Raw genomic sequence first — 23,563 nt, 5'->3', positions numbered from 1 at the left:
GTAAACACACACACGCCATCGCCATCTGCTTCTACAGTAGGTGGGTCAGTTTGATGTAAAACAAAAAAAGAGTGTCCCAACGTTAACATAAGACTCAGTTAAGCACAACAGCTGTGTTTGTGTGCATACCTTGGCAGTGGCACACACAAGCGCTGTGAGATTACGCTTGAATCAAGCCAACCAACCACATGTTCAGAAATCCTGTTAATGTTCAGCATGCATTTATAGTGCACTCACCTTGTGAAAGGCTGCAGGAGGACAGGGACCTACAGCCTGAGAAGGGCCTGATCCATGCCAGCAAAGTCCCAGAACCGGGACACTGTGGTCACCAGACGAGCTCCAGAGGGATCTGCACTTAGGGCTGATACCTTATTGCGATGCGACGAGGAAACTAATCAGAGACAACGAGGAGAGGTCTGTGAGTGTGGGGGAAAGGTTTTTCATACATTCAGACAAGATTCTGAACTTCAGTGAGGCTTTTGATGCCAGTCAACAGTCGCTAGCTTCTATGTTGCTCATAAAGCCACTGTGTCACTGTCAACTGTCATTCATCTGACGGTGTGCTGAGTGCTCTGTGTGCCTACAATGCGTTAGTTATTTTCGGCACACGGCCCCGTCATATGACGAAGAATAAATTCAGTGTACACTACAAACTGATACCAACTTCACATTTAGGATTTAGGCTATGAAATTAATCATGCAATATCACAGTCAGGCCTGTTGCCTGCCACTGATGGGTCTGCGCACACACACACACACACACACACACTTGAAATATTTATTTATGCCCAGATTGCCCACATAAGCAGAAGTACAAGAAATGCCTTGTAGCCTATTAAGGACATAAACACTGCCAGCAGTTAGCTCAATAAAGAACCTCTCACTCCGCTATACAGAGAGGTTCTTTATTGAGCTAGCCAGCAGTCAGATAATGGGAAAACAGCCCGTTACAAAGTGCATATAAGGCAGAACATTGTTACATACAATAATGTTGTTCTCTTGGTCTCAAGTAAAAGTTGCTTTCACAGTCAGGAGAAACTATTTTGAAAAGTGGCGCGAATATGACTGTCAGGGAGAGGGAGTTCTCTGGTCCTCAGGCTCTCAGACAGCTCGTCCCTCCGCTGGACGAAGTAGTCCTTTCTTGTTTACCACAACAACCACAGTGTATATTTTATTTGGAATTTGAATATGTCTATGATTGTATTGTATGAATATAGTTTAGAATGATGATGTCCATGTTTCAACTAGAACCAGGCAAGAGGTCCTTGAGGGGTTTTCAGGGTGTCGGCCAGCAAAATTAGTTAATATAGTGTTGGAATCAGTTTGCCTACAGCAGCTATTTGAAAATAGACGATCTACAAGCTTACAATGTCTCACATCACGAGCTTGTAGATCAGCTGCTTTCAAAAAATCGTGAAAATGTTTTGCTAAATTTGGAATAGGTTTGAAACATATAGGCCTATATACACAAATCTTGTATGGATAGCACAAAATGTTTTCAGATGGGGGCACTTTCTTTCTCAAACTCAAATGACAGGAAGTGCTTGTTAGTTACAGCCCACATCCAGCAACCAGCATTTCCATCAAGGTTTTCAATAAGATTATGACAGAGGTGACAGAAATTATTATAGCAATATTATAGCAATATAGGAATTCAGAATCCCAGGATTCTATTCGGAACATTGGAAAATCCTATAGGATTAGGGATTTCATAATCCTATAGGAATTCTATTGGAACATTGGAAAATGCATAGGATTCTCATAGAAATAAATTCTATAGGATTCCATTGGAAATTGGAGAAAATAGGCTACATTTTCCAACTTTATTACCAACTTCATCCAATTATAAGGAGAGATAACTCATATAGGAAACCGAGGAAAGGATAAACAAATTAAATTAGCTAGTGATTAAATGAAGAAACTAGAGCACTACATTTTAAGCTGATCTTGGATCATTAAGTTCTCTAAAATTGTTAACCCGACCTGAAATTGCAGTATTTAGTCTTTACTAAAGAGCTGGAGAGATGGGGAGATTTGTTTTTACAAAAACACCTCCTTTAATTCCACAGATAACTTGGATGTATAGAACTGGACAATATAGATGGGGAGCGTACTCAAGTTCCCTCAGCCTTATAGGGTTATCCAAAACAAAAATGTCTCCACAACATCTCCTTTTTAATCCTATGAGAAAACAATTTTCAATTTACAATTTAACATATTTTGCTGCTAAAATTTGACACAACAGGAGTTAATCTTGAACAAAACAAGTCATGCCGAGTTATGCCGAGTCTGCACTAGAAGGTATTTAATGAGCGTTGAGGGAGGTTCAGTCAAATATATGTTCATTAATAGAGGAGGTATGTTGTAAATGACAAGCCAATACAGGCTACATAGAACATCTTGTGTTGATAATTAGGAATGTTCTGGGAGGCTTTGGGAAAGGGGCTTTATGTGAAGTTTATGATTATGGGAGGGTTATGAAAGGAAAGACTGCATTGTTGCCGTGCTGCAGTGTTAAGCCTGACTAGCAAGCACTATAACTATAACTATATAAATATTTGTTTTTCTAACTCAAGTGGGGTCCACAAACAACTATAACGAGTATAGTGGTGAACATCATAGTTATAGTACTTGCTGCAACGTCGTCCTGTGCCAAAAATAGCCAAGCTTGTAGATCTGCTGTATGACAGAGTATAAATTAGGCATTACACTAACCTTTGACAGAAACAACACAGTGTGGCATAGAGAGACATGAGATGGGATCGATCCTATTTCAGCTTAAACAGTCTGATGGGCCTCCCAAATATAGGGAGCCATTCTTACTGAGTGTTATCAGCGGGTCTTAGGCCACTATCCAGCACATAGAAGGGTAAATCTACACACTGCAGTGTAGCACCCAAAGCCATTTGACATTGATTGCCTTCTGAATTAAGAAAGCTTATATGCAGAAATCTACACTTTATGAAGAAAATTGCTTTAGGAGCTACATTGCTGTGTGCACACACATTTACCACTCTTGAAGAGAGCGATGATAAAGCCTGCACTTTCTAAATGAGAAAAACAGATGATCCTGGTACCTCTAGAAATTTTGTTTAGAGAATAGAGATTTATTCACTATCATCTTTTCTTTTATGCTACTGCCATCTAGTGGTGCAATCTTGATCACACCCTTCAAAAAGAGGGCTAGTATAAATCAGAGACTGTAGAACTTATTTACTGTACTTAAGTACAATTTGGGGTTATTTTAAGGTACTACTTGAGTATTTCCATTTTATGCTACTTTATTTTTCTACTCTACTACAATTTAGAAGGAAATATTGAACTTGACATAATGGATACTAATAATAATTTTATAAGCAGTAACACATTGTAAAAGATTAATCCAGTGATTCCCGACCATTTTGGCTTTGGACATGTTTACAAACAGTGTGTACAGTTATCTCACAAAAAGAATCTCACATGGATTGGTTTCATTCAAACAAATATTCATATGATCCAATCCAATCTAAGATTAGAAAAGATTAAGATGTTCCCCGTTTATTTTGTGCATTTTATAACATGTTATGAAAGAGGTCAGCATGGCCTGTGGTTCGCCTATTGGGGATACATGGGCCACACAATACAAAAATATGCATGTATAAAACTAAGGTAATAAGGTAAGGAACCTTATACTGTATGTACAATTTCAACTTGAAAACATCTTTCTTGAACATCTATTTCTGATCAGGCCAGTTGACTGGAGCTAGAAAGTATTTCAGGTCATCTAGTAGGCTGGAGTGGTCTGCTATAGGCCCTGCCTCCAAAATGTCTCTCCATCTGTGAAATCCAAGGCCAATGGGTGTAACTAGAGGACAAGGTTAAGGCTTCCATTAAAGTGCTAAACAGTGAGCAGGCAAGCCTTTCTTCCAGATGTAATTTGTCATTTCTATGCCAAACAGTGACTTACAAATAAAAACCTACTTGCACAAGTGTGGTAGAATAACGCTGTGATGGGCGGCAGAATATGAGTCAACTGCCTGTTGTTTTGGTAATAGTAGCTTATAGAAGAAGCATAATCTCATTCCGTTTTAGCACACAACATGAATGAGATTTTTGTTGTACATACAACATAAATATTCAATGGCAGTCGCTCAGGAGGTAGAGAATGTTGTCAAAGTGTCCTTGAGCAAGACACTAGCCCACAATGTTCAGGCTGCTACACGGCCTTCAAGTGGTCTCCGTCTCCCTACATTGGCATGTTATGTTACGGATGTCACGTTTGTGAATTTATTTCACGCGTTAACATTGAATTCGTAGTGACCCACCAGCCGCCCACTTCGTGGCCTGAACATCACTACATCACGCAAGACTCATGGGCAATCAAATCACAAACATGACGTTTGGGATTTGTTCATGATGTCCCAATCATATGTGCATGTTACGTCACGGATGTCACATTTGTGAAATTCTTGCCCTTGATAACATTGCGTTCGTGATGTCACACCACCACAGTTTTATACCCAAATATAGAGATGACTGATGTCATAGTAATGATGTCATACAAGATTGACTGGCCTTCAAGTACTCTGACGACGGGTACTTATAAGAGAAAGTTGAAGTTGTCTGATAGTTGATCCGAGATTTCATTGTTGGGACCCTTTAGCACCGACTTTTAGGGGACGGAACCATAAATAGACTGTCATATGTAGCGTTGCATCTACAGAAGTACATGATAAAAGATGAGGAGTTTTTGAACAATATCAAGTTCAATCAATTCAAGTCTTAGCTATGGAATCGTGGGGGGTCCGTGTCTTTGTCCTGTCATCTCTGTGTCTGTTGTGTACCATCCTATACCCCCAGCTGGGTCGTGTCTCCACATGGGTATCCCATGCGGAGATTGAGAAGCACTCGGAGATGGGCCGGAAGCCTCTCTTGGATGATAACCATGCGGAGATTGAGCAGCAGATGGGCCACCGCAAGCGTCTCGTGGATGATACCCATGTGGAGATTACTGACCAGCACTTAGACAAGGGCCGCAAGCTTCTGGCAGCTGGTCAACTTGCTGAAGCACTATCCCACTACCACTCTGCTGTGGAAAGGGACCCTGACAACTACCTAACCTACTACAAGAGGGCTGCAGTGTTCCTGGCCATGGGGAAATTCAAATCTGCCCTGCCTGACCTGACTAGAGCTGTCCGGCTCAAGCCTGACTTCTTGGCTGCCAGGATACAGAGAGGAAATATCCTTTTGAAGCAAGGCAACACCCAAGAGGCCAGGGAAGATTTCCAGGCAGTGCTGGATCGGAACCCTGCACAGGCAGAGGCCAAGGACCATCTGATGAGAACCAACGAGCTGGAGGATCTTCAGGAAAAGGCCCATGCTGCCCACCACCACGGCCACTACAGCACTACCATCACCATGCTGGAACGAGTCATAGAGCTCTCGCCATGGGATCCTGAGTCGCGGGAGCTACGTGCCAAATGCTACATCCACCTGCAGGATCCCCAGAAGGCCGTCCTCGACCTTAGAGTGACAACGCGGCTACGCAATGACAACTGCGGTGCCTTCCTAAAGCTGAGCATGTTACACTACAGCCTCGGACAACACCACGACTCACTGACTCAAATTCGGGAGTGTCTGAAGCTGGATCATGAAGATAAGGAGTGTTTCAGCCACTACAGACAGGTGAAGAAACTCGGCAAGCAGCTGGACTTGGCACAGGAGCTCTTCCAGGGAAAAAGATATCAAGAAGCCATTGACAAGTATGACTCAGTGATGAAGATGGAGCCTAACATCCCATACTACACAAACCTGGGCAAGGAGAAGATCTGCTTCTGTCTGGTCAAGCTTAAAATGGCTGATGACGCCATAGATATTTGTTCAGAGGCCCACCAGAGTGACCCTCGCAACGCCAACATCCTTAGGGACCGAGCCGAGGCGTTCATCCTCAACCAGGAATATGAGAAAGCGGTGGAGGACTACCAGGAGGCCATGGAGTTTGAAAGGGACAGTAATGAGATCAGAGAAGGTCTGGAGCGAGCACAGAAACTGCTCAAAATGTCCCACAAGAGAGACTACTACAAAATCCTTGGCGTCAAGAGGAATGCCAACAAGCAGGAAGTCAAAAAAGCATACAGGAAGTTGGCACAGCAGTGGCACCCGGACAACTTCCAGTCAGAAACTGACAAGAAGAAAGCAGAGAAGAAATTCATTGACATCGCCTCAGCTAAAGAGGTCCTCACCAACACAGAGATGCGGCAAAAGTTTGACGCTGGTGAGGACCCGCTGGACCCAGAGAGCCAGCAGAACGGCGGCCAAGGTGGGCAGGTTCACTGGCCCTTCCACTTTCATCCCTTTGATGCCGGTAACAACTTCCATTTCAAATTCCACTAATATTAGGGAGGTGGACGTCCATAAATGACGGGGTAATGGGGACTTAGTTGAAAACTGGATATACAATTAAGAGGATGATGGAAGGCCAATGTAAAATGTGTGGAGGAACACTCTCAGCCTCAGCTTGGGATTTTTAATCAACTAAAGTTGAAGTTGTGTGCCTGTCTCTCTGGACAGATATACCCATATATGGACATGCTTGACATCGATGTGTAGTACCGATGTTGTAGTATTTACGTCAGAGTGACTGACGTCATAGACTGGCCTCAAAATACTTTGTGCCCATTTTTCCAACGCAATAACCTGAGCACTGCTATGTACAGATGCCATAGAGCTGGCATCATAGACTGACCTTCAAGATGTACAAGCAGAACAGAAAACAACAATCACATTAACATTACACCATAAATATACCAACACAAGACACCACAATACAAAAAAGAGCAAAATAAATAAATAAAAACTAAACCTTTTTTTTTCTCTCATCTATTGATTACATTGTCCAACTTCTGCGAGGCATGCCAGGCCCTCATTAGACAAGCCTGTCAACCATTCAACAGACCCACTGTATATAGGTACCCCAGTTTTTTTACTCCCGTCTTCCCTTCATAGAGTAAGAGTCGCTATAATTGGCTTCCAAAGTTTGTGAGAGAGCCCTATTTGACAGAAAATGACGAAAATCATGAAAGCATCATCTGATCAACTCCAAATTTTAATCATATTGAGTGGCCTCTAAATAACAAATCATCTAGTATAGGGGATACCAGAAATGCAACAAATGTTTGTTGCAGTAACTTATTTTTTTTCTCCACCAATTTAGGTACAGTACACATGGTGAGTAAGAATTATACTATGTAGTTATTATGGTTATATCTAACCTTTATATTTAACCATCACTTATAGTACTCACACCTACGTTGCACTGCCGATCCGACGTATGTCTGTGTCATAGTGTTGGGGGCTTTGTCAGAGTACCCGTTGTACCCTGTGTCCCTTTTGTGCCCATAAATGAAGATGTCTGTTTCTGTCTGTCTAGAGAAGAAGGTAAAACATCCTCACACTGGTTTAAAGCTCCCAAAACATATTTTATTTAATGGCGCAACGTTTCGACCTTATACTGTAGATCTTCATCAGGCAAATATATTTGCAAACATATAACACATGTGAAAAGTTTAATTGTATGTTGTAGAAACGCTATTTACCCCTATTATATAGCTTTCTCTGGTCCTGATGGCTGCAACCCATGACTTGCACAGCACTGAGTAGGCCAGTGCCCCACCCAACCTGGCAGAGATATGCGCTCCATGGATTTCCTCTTTCTAGTTAAAATGCTTTCTCTTTCTATGCGCCTTACATGGAATGAGATGAAAGATATGACTTTAGAAGCACTACCCTCCTTTGAACGGTGTCTCATTCAGTCATTTACATTTAATGAAAACTTCACACAAATTACATTTCCATTCACAATTACGTTTCCATCTGAGAAAAATGTAATCAAAAACAAATCCACTTCTGCACCAACAATACTTTTGTAAGGACAGCAGATAATGTGCTTTCATTGTTTCACTGCACATGAACATTTGAACACACCACACACACAAGCTTGTCCCTTAAAGCAGTTCTTCACTAGCCTGATTATCAGACTGAAGCTGCCACTCAGAGAGTGGGCGGGGTCTATGGTCTGGAACCAGGCTAGTTCTTCACAGCTCCATTACTCAGCCTTCCAATGTGATCTCTTTGAAGTCACAACTCGAAATCACAAAATTATCCCAGAGAAAGAATAAACAGAAATGACTGCTGAATCATTAAACCAATAATTCAATATTCTCCTCTGATCTAAAGGATCTAGTATAAGGCATACACTGTGCATACCCCTTATAGACCGCATTGGTTTACATCACTGCGTTTAACACATATACATACTGTATAATAACAGAATAAGTAAAACAACTTGGTGAAAGTCAAGCTTCACAACATGCCAAATTGGAGCATGGGTCATGACTGACCTACACAACCCATAAGCTTCAAGGAACGGCCAAGCTTTGCTTGATGTTTGTGCTGCTGTACCAATTATAGGTGGTAACACGTGCATTAGGGCTCCATTCTTTTACAGAGCAAGACTCTGAAATGTATTTTGATCCAGGGTGCTTCTGAAGTGTGAAATGTTACGCTGGACGGTGTATCTGAAAGGAGGCCCAATGACGATCTATCTTGCTGCTGTGGCAGCTCGGCACAAGGTGTACTCCTTTGGAGGGCACTGCGATGTCAATAAAAGGGATCGGATTGAAGTGCACATCTTCAATACAGTGCCTTTGCGCTGGATGAAGTTGCCCCCAGTGACAACTGGAGGAGGAGAACTTCCCCTTGAGGTTCCCTCTACACGCGACGGCCACACAGCTGTGCTAATAGAAGACATCATCTACATATGGGGCGGGGTTACTTACGCAGGGGTGTATTGCAACATGCTGTATGCATATGATATTGACCCGCACAGGTGGTTCAAACCCAAGATTTCTGGGACTGCTCCAGAGGCGATGCGCAACCACTCAGCCTGTGTCTTGGGGAAGTTCATGTATATCTTTGGAGGATTTGTTGAGAGTTTTCAAAACACTATTGAAATCTACAAGTTGGACACCACCACAATGATCTGGTCTTACATTAACACTAGAGACACTCCAGCACCTGCTCCGTCATATCACTCTGCCACCATCATCGGGACAAAGGTGTTTGTATTTGGGGGCCGACGGGACTCTGACCAGTACAAGATCTATTACAGCAACATCAGTGTGTTTGACACAGAGACCAACTGCTGGCTGAGCACGCCTTCTGTAGAGCTTATTCCAGAAGGACGCAAGGGTCATTCAGCCTTTGCCTACAATGGAGAGCTGTACATATTTGGTGGTGAAAACCTGAACCGGTTCTTCAACGATATGTGGAAGTTCAATCCAGAGACCTTCACTTGGAAGAGGGTTGAACTTGGGCCTAAGGGGAAAGGTCCGCGTCCATCGACATCTAGGATGTGCTGTTGCATGGTGGGAGACTGTATCGTCCTCTTTGGAGGATACAGATACACACCTGATGAGCTGTACATGTTAGACTTAAGTCCCAGTCTGAAGACATTGTGCAAGCTAGCCGTTATCAAGTCCCGTCTGGAGCATTCGGGACTCCCACACAACATCAGGTGGGAACTGGCAGCCATGACTACCACCAGCAAGAGAAAACATAACAGCCCACTAAAAAGAACGAACAAAAAACAGCGAACCCACAAAAACTAGACCAGGAGACCTGGATGTGCCAGACCCCTAGTGGTTAAATACTCGAGGTGACGTCATGCCGACATCTGATTGGCTGGGTAGGAAAAGAGGGACAGACCGACAAAGCCTCATGTAGGCCAGACCCCCTGGGTCTGGCAAAAAAGCTACTTCCAAGCAATGGGGATGAAGAAAGGGAAAGACAAGATTTCCACCCTTAAAGGCTCCCTTCATTCAGATGGGAAAGAAAGCAGAGCACGGGAATATGCTCAGTGATACCCAACAGGAGAATAGAGAACTCTACTACAAACTGAACTACTTCACTTGCTGTCCATCAGGAATGAATGTAGAAATTAGAGGATTCGTGTAAAGGAACGGACAGTTATGGAAGAGGACTTCACGAAACACATGTGAAAAGGAGAACTGGGAGTGGGAGAGGAAAATCACTGCAAAGGTGGAGACCTTTGTGTCTTTTTTTTTTATTTAATTTTTTTGCTGCTTCGTTTGAGGCAATAATAAAGTGAGCAGCAGATTATAATAGACAGACAGACGACAGACAGATCATTTGTCCTAAAGGAGTTAGTTATTTTCCATAGTAAGATATATATATACATAACAGAAACAAATACAATACAGAATTGTACAAAATTATATAAAATACAGGATGTGCAGGAACACTTGCGTCACACAGCACAGACACATGGTTATGAGTGTCGCTTTCTAAAGGCTTTTCAGTTGTTTTTCAGTTGTGTCACTCATGACACGCTTTCCAGTCACCAGTTTGTGACGGGAACTAAGTGCTGCCCAAAACTAAAAAGTTCTAGAGATCACATAAGTAGTTGGTATAATGTTAGCTCTGGTCCATGGCGTTAGAAGGAGAACTCCTTCTAAACTCTATTGACCAGAGCTAGGATGACGTGCACATGTTACCAGACCAGGATAGGTGTCCCAGCCCAGAAATGGTTTCCTCCAGCACACCCCACCTCACTGGACTGCCCCCACTGACACTGACACAGCCCTCTGAGACAGATCATTATGACCAATATATTAGAATATCTGTTAGCATAAATTATTGTTTACTCCATATAAATATGCTTCTCAATTAGTAATTCTCTATTGAGCAGCTCATATTAGTAACATCTAAAACCACGTGTTCTCAGCAAGTAGGTTCCTCATTTAATCATCCTACTACTATAATTGAAATTACCTCCAAAAGTACGTCCGGGGTTGCTCAGCACACGATCACTCCACTTGCCCCAAAACTTGCCACAGACTGTTGATCAGTGCTCTGGCTAATACTTAAGCTTCTTTCCCCGCCTTCAATGTACTTACATATTGTACAGTTAATATAAAACTACATTTTAGCCACAGCAGCTTTCCTTCTTTTTGGCCGCAGCAACTTTATCTTTGGCCGCACCTTTGTTCTTGGTCGCTAGTATCTAAAAAACAACCTATTTTTCATGACTTGAGTAAAACATCTCCATGTTTCACATAATTTTTTGGAAAGTAATTTTTATTCAGAATTTCAGTTTTTTTCCATGACATTCCAGCACATACAAAATAATTCAAATAAACATGAGACAAAACTCCATGTTTCACATTCTACATTGGTTTAATTATTTAAATGAAAAAGTAAATTATAACCAATTTGATTTGATAGCTCAATTCATTTACATTGCAATTCTTGTTTCCTATGCAAATTAAATGATATATTAAAATTATAAAGTTCCCAATTCCACAAGCACAAAGTAATTTAAATAAAATGTCTAAAGCGGGAAATGTGAAAACATCAATCTATTCGTATAATAGGCAATAGTAAAATGAAACTGATTGATAGGCACAGAGATGGTTGGACATTTCTCTATATAAAAACATGTATTAAAGCCGGCTGATGGGTTTGTATCTATTTTCCTGAGATGGCTTATACTTGATTTGTAATTATTTTATACACATTGCACCGCGTTGTGATGTTGTAGATATATTCGGTGTGTGACACCGGTGCGCAACGAAGTATAAATCAGGCTTTAATCTAATTAGATAGTCCCCTCTGCAGCTACCATGCTCTCAACTGCAGCCCAGTCAAGTTTGCTGAGGGTTGTGCTCGCACTTTCCGACGGGTTCTCCAGCCAATCCATCCATGACGTGCCAGGTCTGGTCACATTCTGACCATCAGTTCGCCCATTCACACCCACACCCTAAGCAGGAAAAAAAATCACACGACACAAACACATGAAAACACAACATCTCTAAACTTCTAATGCAGGGTGTTGGTGCCAGTGGGTTCCCAGCCAAATGAAGGATAGTTTAATTTCATTATAACTAGAGTTGTTCTTATACCGATACAGTATCGGAAAAGTTGCTGATACTGCCCAAAATGCTGCTAGCGGTATCGGAGAGTGTGCCAGTCTATGCCAATCTGATTATCACATGATATCTAATTTACAGTGAATATTTGTTTTGATAGCTTCAATTGATGTTATCATGTTGTACTACTGTTTTATAATCTTACTGTACTATTTACATAATTATTTTACTTACTTCTATGGCTGCACTTTTACAATTATTAATGCAATTGTTATATATTGCTAGACATTTCTATTACGTGTTGGTACTGGATCGGTACTCTGTACCAGCCAATACCCAATTGCAGGTATTGGAATAGGTATTGGGAAGGAACAATTCTAACATCTCTAATTATAACTAAATACATTCACTAGAAATGACTACAATTACGTTACAAAAATAATCATAACAAAAAACCACTGGATTGAGGCTTAAATTTAATTTATAAATCCACACATACCAGATCAGGGTCGGACTCCTCCATATCCAACAAGCGACGGATTTCTGGAGGGGGGATCCATGGGCTCATGCAATCTCTTTCCTCTTCGAACTCCATCTCCCTCTGCTCCCTTCTTACTTCATCCCTTACGACAGCATGCCTTCCAGTCGGAGATTTACTTTGTCTCGTCTTTGTCCCTTGTCCACAGGGTTGTCTTTGCATTCCTTCAAATTGGTTGATCATGTTTGACTTACACTTGCCCTTTACGTTACTGATCATGCCTCGTCTGGTCACCTGAGACAGACAGTCCCTTGGCAGAGAAGTCACTGATCGAAAAACAAAAATCACACATAAACGTATGAAGTTAAACATCGTGCGTTGTGTGTTGCACTCGTGATGTACGCACAGTTTCTATTGAATACTAATTAAGCGGGCCATATCTATTGTTAAGTTAACGTGTGAGCTACTTCGAACTCCGATGGCCAGCGGTCATTATCACCTGAATAGGCACAACTAAGCCTTCACCTCGGACGCTACATTTTCAGCTGAATAAATAGGCTGCTATACCAGGCCCTGCTGGCGTGGCCTGGAATCGTACCTAGGGCAACCAGGGCCTCTGGCTCCCTAGGCGGGCTCACTAACCACTCAGCTATGGCCGCCCCATAACAGAAACGCTAGATAAAACGGTTAGCAGACGTTACATGTATTCTGTAAACCTTTCACACCAATTAGATAATCCCCTTTTCACACAGAGCATACTAAGTATAGCGTGTATTCATATCCACTACAGGGTTCCAGGGTGTCCCCACCAGCAAAATTGGTTAATATAGCATCAAAATCTGTTGACCACTTTAACCACATATACCACATATATCAGCTATTTGAAAATAGCCGATGTACAAGCTCACAATGCGTCGGGATGCGATATGTTGTGAGCTGCCATTTAAAAAAAATCTTTTTGAATATTTCTGAAACATTTTAACACAAATGTTGTATGGGAGTCCCTGGCAAAAGATATTTTTAGATGGGGTCAGCAGCCAAATACATATACATTTTGGGGTCCTTGATATGAAAATGTTTGAGAACCACTGCTTTATGGCATTCCATTTTTACAGGTTGAGCTGCTTATCCATTATAACATACAGTAGATAAAATCTCAATATGCATTTTGTTTAACAAGATCAAGTAGTTGAATACCCAAGTGAGATACCTGGTCTTTGTAGTCCCAGCCTGTTATGAAGATTCTTTCCTTGTCGTTCAGTGTTTTCCCACTGACAAATGTGGGGCTGAGCTTGTTGCGACTGGGACTTGAGTCTCATTCTTTTACCACCAGCAGATACACTTTGAGCCCTTTGACAAAAAAAAAAGCACACACATTATGTTCCTCATATACACCTAATTTCAGGTATTATACAGATTTACTTTGATATCATTATGAACACTGTATGGCTCAATGTATTACTAATATACAACAACATCAAACAGGCGTTCTCTGTATTAGCTATCAAAATGTTGCCGTATAACTCTTCAAAGATCTATGCATACAGGGTCATCTGAAAATAATAATGTTTACTGAGGCCAGGATACCTGTTTCTGCCATGTGCACTGCCAGCGGTCTGAGCTGTAGCAGACAGTATGGAGGCAGCAGAAGGGGCACCTTGGTTTTGCAAGGAGTTGGGCAGGGTGAGAGGAGCAGTGAGAAGATCATTGATCAACGTACAGGCCGCATGGGTCCTCTGGGTATTTTGCTCCAAAAGCATCACTCTGTAATGAAACAGACCACTGTTATGCACAAACACACATCAACACAGTCTGATAATATAGACATATATGCTGTTCTGTACATACTTGTCTTTTTCCAGCTTCATCTTCCTAATTGCAGCTGGGTTTTTGTACGTTGATTTCTGTAGAAAACAGTGGTAGGATCAATAATTGAAGCCCTATTTCAAAAATAGTGAAAATAGCCCATCTAAAAGGTCATGCATTGTGAACTTATAGATCTGCTATTTCGGCTATTTTTGAAAACTTTTTTTTTTTTTTTTACTTTAAAGCCATAGACATTTTTTTAATCTATTTTTTATAAACTTCACCTATAATGACATAACCAAAACAGGGTTGAAAGTGGTAAGAAAATTGAAAATATACACCATTGTCAAAGCAAATACAATTGCAGTCTTTCTCACCAATGTCACAGACGTGGAGTAAGGTCTGTACTCTCTTTCTCTCATTCCCTCCCGTTGTTTTTGATACTCTGCGAGTCTTTCTCTTTGTTTGCTCCTCATCCAAATCCTTAACTCCTTCCTATTCTCCTCTTCAAGAAGCACATTCCTCTGCAACGTATGTCTTCTGTGCTGCTGGTCTTGCCTGATTTCCATGACACATTTCACATTACTTGCTGCTGAGTAGTAATCATGTTTTTTGCAGACTTGGAATCATAACAGGTTTGATTTACACGGTTAACAAAATTAAGTATTTACAATACCTCTCGAGGTGGGCAGCTTGTGTCGTGGGCAATCCGAGGTTAGTGGGAGATAAAGCCCCTTCCTTCACCAACTCACCCAAGATATCTGCCACATCACTCAGCCCACTAAAACCCAGAGTATCATTTGCCCACCTGAGACAGGGAGAAGAGAGTAAGCACATAAAAAAAAATACAGAATTCAAGAGTGAATGGAGAACAATAAAATACATTTTTAGGGTTAGGGTTTTTATTGTAGTAAAAAAAAAGGCCTGAAATCTGAATTATGTTATGTTAAGACTTACGTTCCAGAGATTCCTGATGTTGTAGGTGCTTCTTTCATCTTACCTTTCACATCTACAGGAGCAACACAATCATTCAACACAGAGATTAAACTGGTGAGAGATACAACTGGGAAGAAATTCAACCTCACTCCAAACCTGAATTTGGGCTGCTACTGCACTGTAACACCTAGATTCTGTTCTGGATCGGCGGTTGTGAGTGCCTGTTGCTTCAGTGTTGGGTGACACAGCTAATGCCTAATTTATACTCCGTTGTATGACTATGTCCCGTGCCAAAAACAGCAGATCTACAAGGCTTGTAGATTTGCTATTTGGTGCATGACACTTGCAGTAAGGCCCATGTAGATAGTGTTTTCCAAAGGTGCTTGCCCTGCCGTACTCATATAGCATGTGCACGCATGTCTTTGTTATCATTCTGAACTGACAGGAGACAGGCCTGCAGCCATCCACATTCAACTACTTCACAAATTAACTATCATCTACTCTCAATAAGGCTGTTATCGGATCAGAAGGAAATACACACGTTTCTAATACCACTAGCATGCATGTGTTCTGGTAACATTAGCTGTTTGTCTGGTAATTAGAGATACTTGACCTAGTCCTCCTGCTTCAAGTGGACAGACTACTCTCAGTATTTTGTCCACATCAGCAAATAATTTGGTAATTATTAATAAAGTAATTATTACTCAATTTTCCATTTGATCCATTGGCTATAGCAGTTTATTAAACACCAGTCAATTGCAAGCTGAAAAGCATACTATGTCAAAAATGCAGGCGTAATGGCACATCCATTATACATGTGAATTCTATTTTATGCCAGGCCTCAGTATAATAAATAATACATCAAATATGTGCCAGTGATATCATATTTTGAATTTCTAAAGTTTAGGTCATGCAATTTGTCATTTATTTCATTTAACACATTGACTGCCAGAGTTTATTCATAATGTACTCACCCACTGCCAGGGTTTTTAATATTTTTTTTATAGAAGAAATGTGAATTATTTGTCCGTTTATTTTTTAACATTGAAGTGAATGGATTTTGTTAAAAAAATTAATCAATTTAATTAATTCGTTGTGAATAACAGAAAAAATACTTTTATATACTCAAACCTATTCTAAACCTTTTAGAAATTCAAAACCATTTTTTTTTTTTTAAGGGGAGAATTCTCCCCTTTGGCGGTAAACACCATTGACTGGAAAGGGGAGAATTCTCCCCTTTGGCGGTGAGGGTCATGAAACCCTAAATTGAGTTTGTAGTTTGTTATCCAGTTCAGGATTTTTTTTTTAAATACAGCCGATTGAAAACATGGCAGTCTAGTAAGCAACACAGCTGCCTGCAGCAAATAAAATTAATAATGCAGCAGTAGGGGCACTATAATGGAGCATTAGATTTAGGTCTGCCCAGAGCTATGGGTGTACCAATGTGCAATCATAGACAGTAGTCAACAGTATTGTCAGTGCAAATTGACAAAAATGTATCTAAATCTAACACATCCCTTATTAATTGTATTAGCTGCAGCCATGTTGCTTACACTGTACATCACAGTGTACTAAATTTCCAACCGTTCTGAATTTCCTTACGACCAGAGAGACACTAGGGTGTGCTAGTACGATCATAGCGTATTTCCGAATGCACCCTATGTGTAAGAGTTTTAATAGATTTTGATGATATGTGTGAGAATATGTGCAGAATCAATTCATTGTTTGTGCTTTTGATGAAACACTGCTTCAATCCCAAAGCACAAGGCAAAGCATAAATAAAGATTTATTATTAGCAGCATTATTCATTTTAATGTGGTTCATTAATAAACTTAATATTCACCTGAAGGACTGTGAAGGCTTGAAGAAGCATTTCTATAAATAGCAGCAGTCTCAGGAGAGAGAAATGACTCTAGTTCAGGAATGGAGCGGTTGTGGTCATCCTCCTCGTCTATACAAGCATTTGGTTCAATCAAAGTGTGTGGTCGTGGTGTCCATGCTGAAACAAACAAAGAGGGGGCATTAATTATATTGTGACGAAATCAGGATTTATGTGGGCAACCTGATTAGTGAGGTCGGTTCGGTTGTGACATAAACAGAGTGCATAGTCGAATAAGAACACCTGGAAGCTGGACGAGTGTGGGTTTATTAGATAACAATATTAGTACCCAGAGTTCCGATCTGGCTGTGACAATATGTTAACATTTTTGGTTTTGGTGTCTTTCTTTTACAATCTTTACTGAGGAAATGTCTGTCGTCAAACCTCTTTTTGGCACATCCAGGCTGACTGTTTTGTTCCTCACTCCAGGGACCGTGATTGGCGTAAGTGTCTCAATGGTGTTCACCAACTAGAGGAGAAAGACAAGTGAGAGAGAGACAAACTGGAAAGTGGAAGGCTTCAAGCTACCATACCCATTCTATCTTAACAAAAGACCTGACAAACTTGGGAAACATGATGAATGGAAAAAGTATTAGTGGTCTGGTACCTGACATGAGTCGAACAGGTCCTAACAATGTATTGGGTTTGGGATTTTTTTTTTTGCTTACATCTTCAGGACGGGTTTGTTATTATTCAAATGTATTTTTATTATTAGAAACGGATCAAAAGAAAAGTAAGCCACAGCTGAGAAAACCACTGTAAAACTTTGTGAGAAGGCATTAGAGTTCTCAAAAGGCCTGAAAATTAAGGCCAGGACCTAACTGGGCCCTAACTGGGCCGGCCCGAACAGAGCCTGGCCCGAACAATTACCATAATGTTAGGTCAGGAATTACTAATTAGCATACATTTTCGTCCTGGCCTGAAAACGTCACGTTGGGTCGGGTAGGGTCGGGTTCGGGCAGAATTTGAGAACTCTAGAAGGCATTCCCTAGACATGTGTGCATACGCATGTGTGTGTTCAGGTTTCAAATATGGCGGTACCAGTCAGGCTCAGTCAGGTAAAAGGCTCAAGACATTGCCAACATACCAGCCTGGAGTTGGCAAACTCCATCTCCATGTGGTCTGCAATCCTTTGCAGGGCTGCCAACTGGGCATCCATCTCTGACAGGCGGGCAGAGACCTGGACAATTGGAGGTACGGGTAAGCTGCTCACGGTATCACGGGCCACTGACGGACTGGTCATGTGCTGCAGTAGGCTGACTGTCACTGGGTCTCCACTGGGCTCAACAGGCTGGAGAGTCTCAGGGACGTCTACACGGTACACAAGCGATTAGGGTCCAGCTGGAATGAAACCTATTCTACTTTCACAATATTGTGCTTTGCCAAATTTCATTCATTCTAAAGGCTCAATACCTGGAGGAGTTATGGGTCTCGGGCTCCCCTCTGTGACCGTTACAGAGGTGTGTGCAGCAGTAGGGGCATCATTAATAACAGAAAGTGCCATTAAATGGAGTTCTGCGGAAGTAGGAGGAGGGGGCTGGGTGGCAGGAACGTCCTGTATCACTGGGCTGGGACAGGCTGGTAGGTCCTGGAGCAGGGCTCCATCCTCCAAATCAATGACATTGATGAACTGGTGGCCCTGAAGTTCCTGAGTGAGAGACAGACAGATGAGACAGAAATTGGGGAGAGACAGAAATTGGGGAGAGGCAGAGAGAGAGAGGCAGAGAGAGAGAGAAAGAGAGAGACAGACACAGAGACAGGGACAGAGATGGAGAAACAGAAAGAGAAAGTGAGATGGATTGATCCTGCCGACAATACACAGTGGATTGCTTAGTGCATTTTCAATGACAAGCATATTTTCTTACATCACTGTTTCTCCACGTCGGGTCCAGGGACCACCAGGGATCCAAATGGACCCTTTTGAGTGAACTCTGAGAGTGTATAAACGGAACCAAATGGTTCCATTTTTACACTCTCAGAGTTAAATAAACAGATTTCCACTGTAGTGGTATCAAATTAGGGTCGTTAAAAAAGTTTAAGAATACCAGTCTTACATGATCCCTGTGTGTTTCCTGTGTGTCTTGATCAGGGGTCTCAAGATGCAGATGGAGGGAGGAATCAGGAGGAATCACTGCAGCAGAAGATTGTGCTGTGTGGAGAACACACACAAACACACATACATACAGTACATAGAGGGAGAGAGGTAAGTTAGAGAAATCAATGATGACACACTCAAAACACTATTACTTACTTATGCGGCACGCCTGACAGACACCCCTACTGGCGTATAGTCCGTCGACAAGGGACCTATGCAAATACTGTATGCTGTGACGAAATTACACTTGTGTTGAATTCTGTAATTCACAGTGCAATCTTATTCCTGATATTATGCTTTTAATAGGTTTACATGCATTTATGAACTGTACTTGGAGTTCATGAGGAACTGAATGACCTAAGGCTTACAGTAGATTCTAAGCTATTATAAAGTATGAGCATACTGTACGCGGTCTAGCAGGACCTAAGGGTTACAGGGCCTACAATGTACATTGAGTACTGGACAATAAGGGGAAACACATGCGTAAGCCATACATAATGTCTGTTTGGAGAATATACGTAAGTAGCCATCTCTCTCTCTCACACACACACACACACACACACACACACACACACACACACAGTATAGCAATAATTCCCTGTAGCAATAATTCCCTGTACACACTGTATAGTGATAAAGGAGTGGCTACTGTGAGAACAATGTTCATTGCTCATTGTAAAATGGTATGTAATACTGTAGCAAATGGTCTCCATTCCATGCTCACCTGGTTCTGTATTGGTGCAAACATCATGAGTCTCAGGGGGTCTCTTGTGAGTGGAGGCAAAGGCATGAAGCTCAGCTGTGGTAGAAATTGCCTTGTCCAGCAATCTTTGACCGGTCAGCATGGAGTCAAAGGACCCTGGAAGAATAAGTTAATTCATATAAATGGTCTTGGGCTGTAAACAATAATACAGCTTCTCAAAATGTTTCAACCCTGTGAACATTTCGTTTGTAACTACTGTCATGGGAAGCAACATCATAAACTATCAATTGTTACCAGCTCAAGTTGTTTTCATTTTGCTTTGGTGTAAACACTAACAGCCGACCGGATGTTGACAAATCATTGCCAGATGATAACACTCAATGGACTCAATTGATAAGGTACACCATGTCTCCTAGCAACAATAAAATGTTGAAACGGTCTAGAACACATACTGCCAGATGATAACACTATTGGACTCGATGGTTAACACAGGTGCACCAATATTATGAGCTGATATTGGCTTAAAAGCATATATTGGAATCATGTTTCGATTTAGGAAATTAACTTATATATATCCACCCACATGTGTTGGTGTGTATGTGTGTTGATAGTTTCTAAAGGCTCTTGAGAAACGATGATAATCTATGACAAAACAACACACACTAATCATACACCTCTTTGTTCTGATTGCTTGGTTATGATAGCTTTAAACCAACCACAATCAAATCAAATATTTATCACTCAATATTTTGAATTGAAGTTCCAAAAACCTTTTGGATTCCAAATTTCTGTATTTGTTTGACACCGAGATAAAGTATAATCCCGGATGAATACGATACTCACCAAGTGGAATGGCAAAGCCCTGCTCAATGGTAGACTCTACTCCATCGGCAACAGGTTCCTCATTTACAGGTGTATCTGTTGGCTGAAGATGCATGGTTTCATATACAAGTTCACAACGCGTTGTGATGCGATGTGTTGTGAGCTTGTAGATCGGCTATTTTCGCTATAGTATATAGTGGTTCAAGTGGTTAATATTAGTAAAGGTAACATGAATGCAGAATTGAGTGACATCGATCTACCTCTTGAATAGGAATGATGGAATGATTTGGTCTGAATGTGACTTCTGTTGTCTCTCCTTTCCTCCTCATCCTTTCCTCTTTCCTCTTCTGCCTAAAAAGCAACACACAAAGTAAGTATGGCATGCTGTGAGACAAGTTACAGTATACAAATATAAACATGGAATGTGATGCATAAACCTCTTGCTGGAATAGGAGCTGGTGGACCATGCAGCATTGTCAGAGTTCTGAATTTCTGGGTGTACACTGAGCAGCCGAAGGCCTGTTTCTCCCGCCTTCTGCCTCCCAATATCTAAGCTAGCCAAGTCCTCCAGAGAGATGAGATGGGCTTCTTGGACTGGAGGGGTAGCGAGGGGCAGCATCTAATATGGAAAACACAAGTTCATATTGTACATGTTACAGAGTATGATTCAGTGATATCTAGCGTGCAGTTCAGATATTCTTTCTCTTTTTGAAATAGGGTCTTAATCACATGAATCCTAGCATGCCAAGTCTGGGAATGTCATAATAGGCAAATGTGTTGTGGGCTTTTCGGTGAAGAGATTTGGTGTATAGGGACCAAGTAGACCCCAAGAAGGGGTGCAGGTGACCAAGTATATACCAATGGGGGACTGTCCGGGTATATAAAAGTAGGACAACAAAGTATAGGGATTCAATTACATTGAATTAAATTAAATGGGCCCGCCTACCATTCTGGGTTCAGGATTTATGTGTAGAAGTTGGATACTTGTGGGTTCTCCCATGGGGACTGGAATGATAGTTGAGGATCTGGGTGTAGGTGGTAAAGATGCTTGAGGGACAGCGGTGAAGCAGTGTGGCTCAGGCTGAAAGTGCAACAGACGCAGACCCTGGTTTGGAGGGGGTCTGTGAACAGGGAGAGCAGGGAAGATCTGAGGAGGCTCTGAACCTCTCAAAAAGCAGCAATCTGATTTCTGAGCATGAGACTGAGCCGTCTCCAGGGTTGGGTCAGGTGAAGGATTTGTAGGCAAGTCTAGGTTGAGGTGTCTGGGTGGAACTATGGACTCCCTTTCCATAACCCTCCTTTCTCTCTTCTCAGTGCATGGGGCCCAGGCCTTTCTGACAGGCCTCTGCGGTGGCAGTAGGGGAGGGTGGGGCTCAAGCCCAGAGACCTGGGGAGCAGGGCTGTCCCACGTGTCACCATAAGAGGGCGCTATCAAAGGGGTTCTGGGAATAGTCTGGTTGGATTCCATGGTAGTCAAAAGTCCCTGAGAGGATGGGATCAACCTTCTCCTCCCCCTGCATGGGCTTCCAGGTAGCTCTGCCTGGACTGACAATGGCTGCATATCCTGTAGCACAAGCAAGAAAAGAAAAACACACAATTAAATAAAATGGTTAAGATTATTATTCAGATTCTGATTTGGAGGAAACTATAGAGTGACACATAAAACCTTAACCAAAACCTTAACCAAATGAATCCTAGCTTCTCTATTCTGGGGTTAATATTTGGCATCTACAAGCTCACAACGCATTGCAATGTGGCACATTGTGAGCTTGTAGATCAGCTATTTTCTGCAAAGGTATTTATTTAGTGTAGAGAAAAAATAGGATGGGGCGTAGGGGTAGAGACCTAGGGGTCTCCGGTCACCTAAACAGGGCTTAAAAGTGTTTAACATTTAAAAGACCAACTTGCCATTACCTGAGAATTCCACACGGGGTTGCCATTGGAGGGGAGATTTCTGGTGGCAGAAGACTGGTGTAATTGTGGTCTAATAGGTGACAGTTCTACTGAGCTCTGTGGGGCCGGGTCCACAGACCTGGATACAGGGGCCTGACCAGGCTGAGTGCTCTGACATCCAGACACCGGGACAGCAGTCTGTGTCTGAGGCCCAGCAGAAATGTTGGTATTGGAAGATAAGAAATTTGGCTGCCAGAGGTTGGTGGCGCTTGAGGATTGCATGTTGAGGTTTGATGGGTTCACGTTGGACTGGCCCAGGATACTACTCTGCTGACTAAATGGAAAGTTGGTAAAGAAGGCTCCCGCCACCTGCATCAGGCTCATAAAGTTGATCTGTAGCAAATGAAGACACAAAAACACAGTCAATTTAGGGAAAAACTAACAAAAAACCCTCTCTAATCCTAATGTTTCTATTCTTTCAGCACTTGTTCCTACCTGGACCATTCTGAACAGCTCGTCATTCAAAGGCTGTCTCACAGGCTCTGTCTGTGCCAGTGGGGGCTGACTTGGAGCAGTAGTAACAACAGTGGGAGTGTTGGCTGTGGAGCTCTGTGAACGATGGAGAGAAGGAGCGACTGGTGTGTTGTGAGGCTGAACTCCAGTTGAACTAGGGACAACCGTTTCATCCACAGGCTCCACTCCAGGGAGAAGATGGAGTTGAGGAGCGGCTTCTGAGCTTGCAGTCCTGCTGGAACCTCTGAGGAAAAGGACAGAAATACAACCATTCCAATTTTGGAATTTATATATGCCTGAAAAGTTAACGGCAATACCAACTGTGGTTTGCATACTCACTTGAGCCAATGGGCCATTACATAAAAATAGCTCAAATAAGTACTATATATTCTAATATTATTTGTATTAACTCACTGAGAAGTCGTGTTGGAAACGTCTTCATCTCTCTGCAAGCAGTGTACTTCTCCAAGAGTTAAAGCCTAGAAATGAAGAGCAACAGTTAGACCTTAAC

General features: G+C 41.9%; 2 protein-coding genes across 4 annotated transcripts in view; one reads left to right on the top strand and one right to left on the bottom strand.

The window, feature by feature from the left end:
• Positions 1–1,061: 1,061 nt before the first annotated feature.
• LOC308078902 (dnaJ homolog subfamily C member 3-like) lies at positions 1,062–6,372 on the top strand (the record flags this gene model as incomplete). The annotated part of the gene is made up of 2 exons (XM_080420243.1): positions 1,062–1,130; positions 4,840–6,372. The coding sequence occupies 2 exons, from the start codon at positions 1,062–1,064 to the stop codon at positions 6,370–6,372; spliced, it is 1,602 nt and encodes a 533-aa protein (XP_080276369.1).
• A 4,759-nt stretch (positions 6,373–11,131) lies between these two features.
• cplane1 (ciliogenesis and planar polarity effector 1) overlaps positions 11,132–23,563 on the bottom strand; it is a 36,436-nt gene continuing 24,004 nt past the window's right edge. For all 3 annotated transcript variants that reach the window (XM_080418750.1, XM_080418752.1, XM_080418751.1), the window contains exons 29-49: positions 23,467–23,531; positions 23,035–23,296; positions 22,561–22,932; positions 21,593–22,210; positions 21,084–21,265; positions 20,907–20,997; positions 20,668–20,749; positions 19,846–19,980; positions 19,081–19,175; positions 18,440–18,674; positions 18,114–18,337; positions 17,411–17,495; positions 16,991–17,146; positions 15,169–15,220; positions 14,888–15,019; positions 14,589–14,769; positions 14,254–14,309; positions 13,993–14,169; positions 13,616–13,755; positions 12,427–12,731; positions 11,132–11,818 (exon numbers count right to left, since the gene is read on the bottom strand). In XM_080418750.1, coding sequence (XP_080274876.1) covers positions 11,657–11,818; positions 12,427–12,731; positions 13,616–13,755; positions 13,993–14,169; positions 14,254–14,309; positions 14,589–14,769; positions 14,888–15,019; positions 15,169–15,220; positions 16,991–17,146; positions 17,411–17,495; positions 18,114–18,337; positions 18,440–18,674; positions 19,081–19,175; positions 19,846–19,980; positions 20,668–20,749; positions 20,907–20,997; positions 21,084–21,265; positions 21,593–22,210; positions 22,561–22,932; positions 23,035–23,296; positions 23,467–23,531 — 3,807 coding nt within the window. In that variant the 3' untranslated portion in view covers positions 11,132–11,656. The remainder of the gene's footprint in view (positions 11,819–12,426; positions 12,732–13,615; positions 13,756–13,992; positions 14,170–14,253; positions 14,310–14,588; positions 14,770–14,887; positions 15,020–15,168; positions 15,221–16,990; positions 17,147–17,410; positions 17,496–18,113; positions 18,338–18,439; positions 18,675–19,080; positions 19,176–19,845; positions 19,981–20,667; positions 20,750–20,906; positions 20,998–21,083; positions 21,266–21,592; positions 22,211–22,560; positions 22,933–23,034; positions 23,297–23,466; positions 23,532–23,563) is intronic.

The sequence above is a fragment of the Gymnoscopelus braueri genome, assembly GCF_963280865.1.
Source record: "Gymnoscopelus braueri genome assembly, chromosome: 22".
Classification (NCBI taxonomy): domain Eukaryota; kingdom Metazoa; phylum Chordata; class Actinopteri; order Myctophiformes; family Myctophidae; genus Gymnoscopelus; species Gymnoscopelus braueri.
The sequence above is the reverse complement of the archived record's forward strand: the minus strand, read 5'-3'. Positions and strand labels throughout refer to the sequence as shown.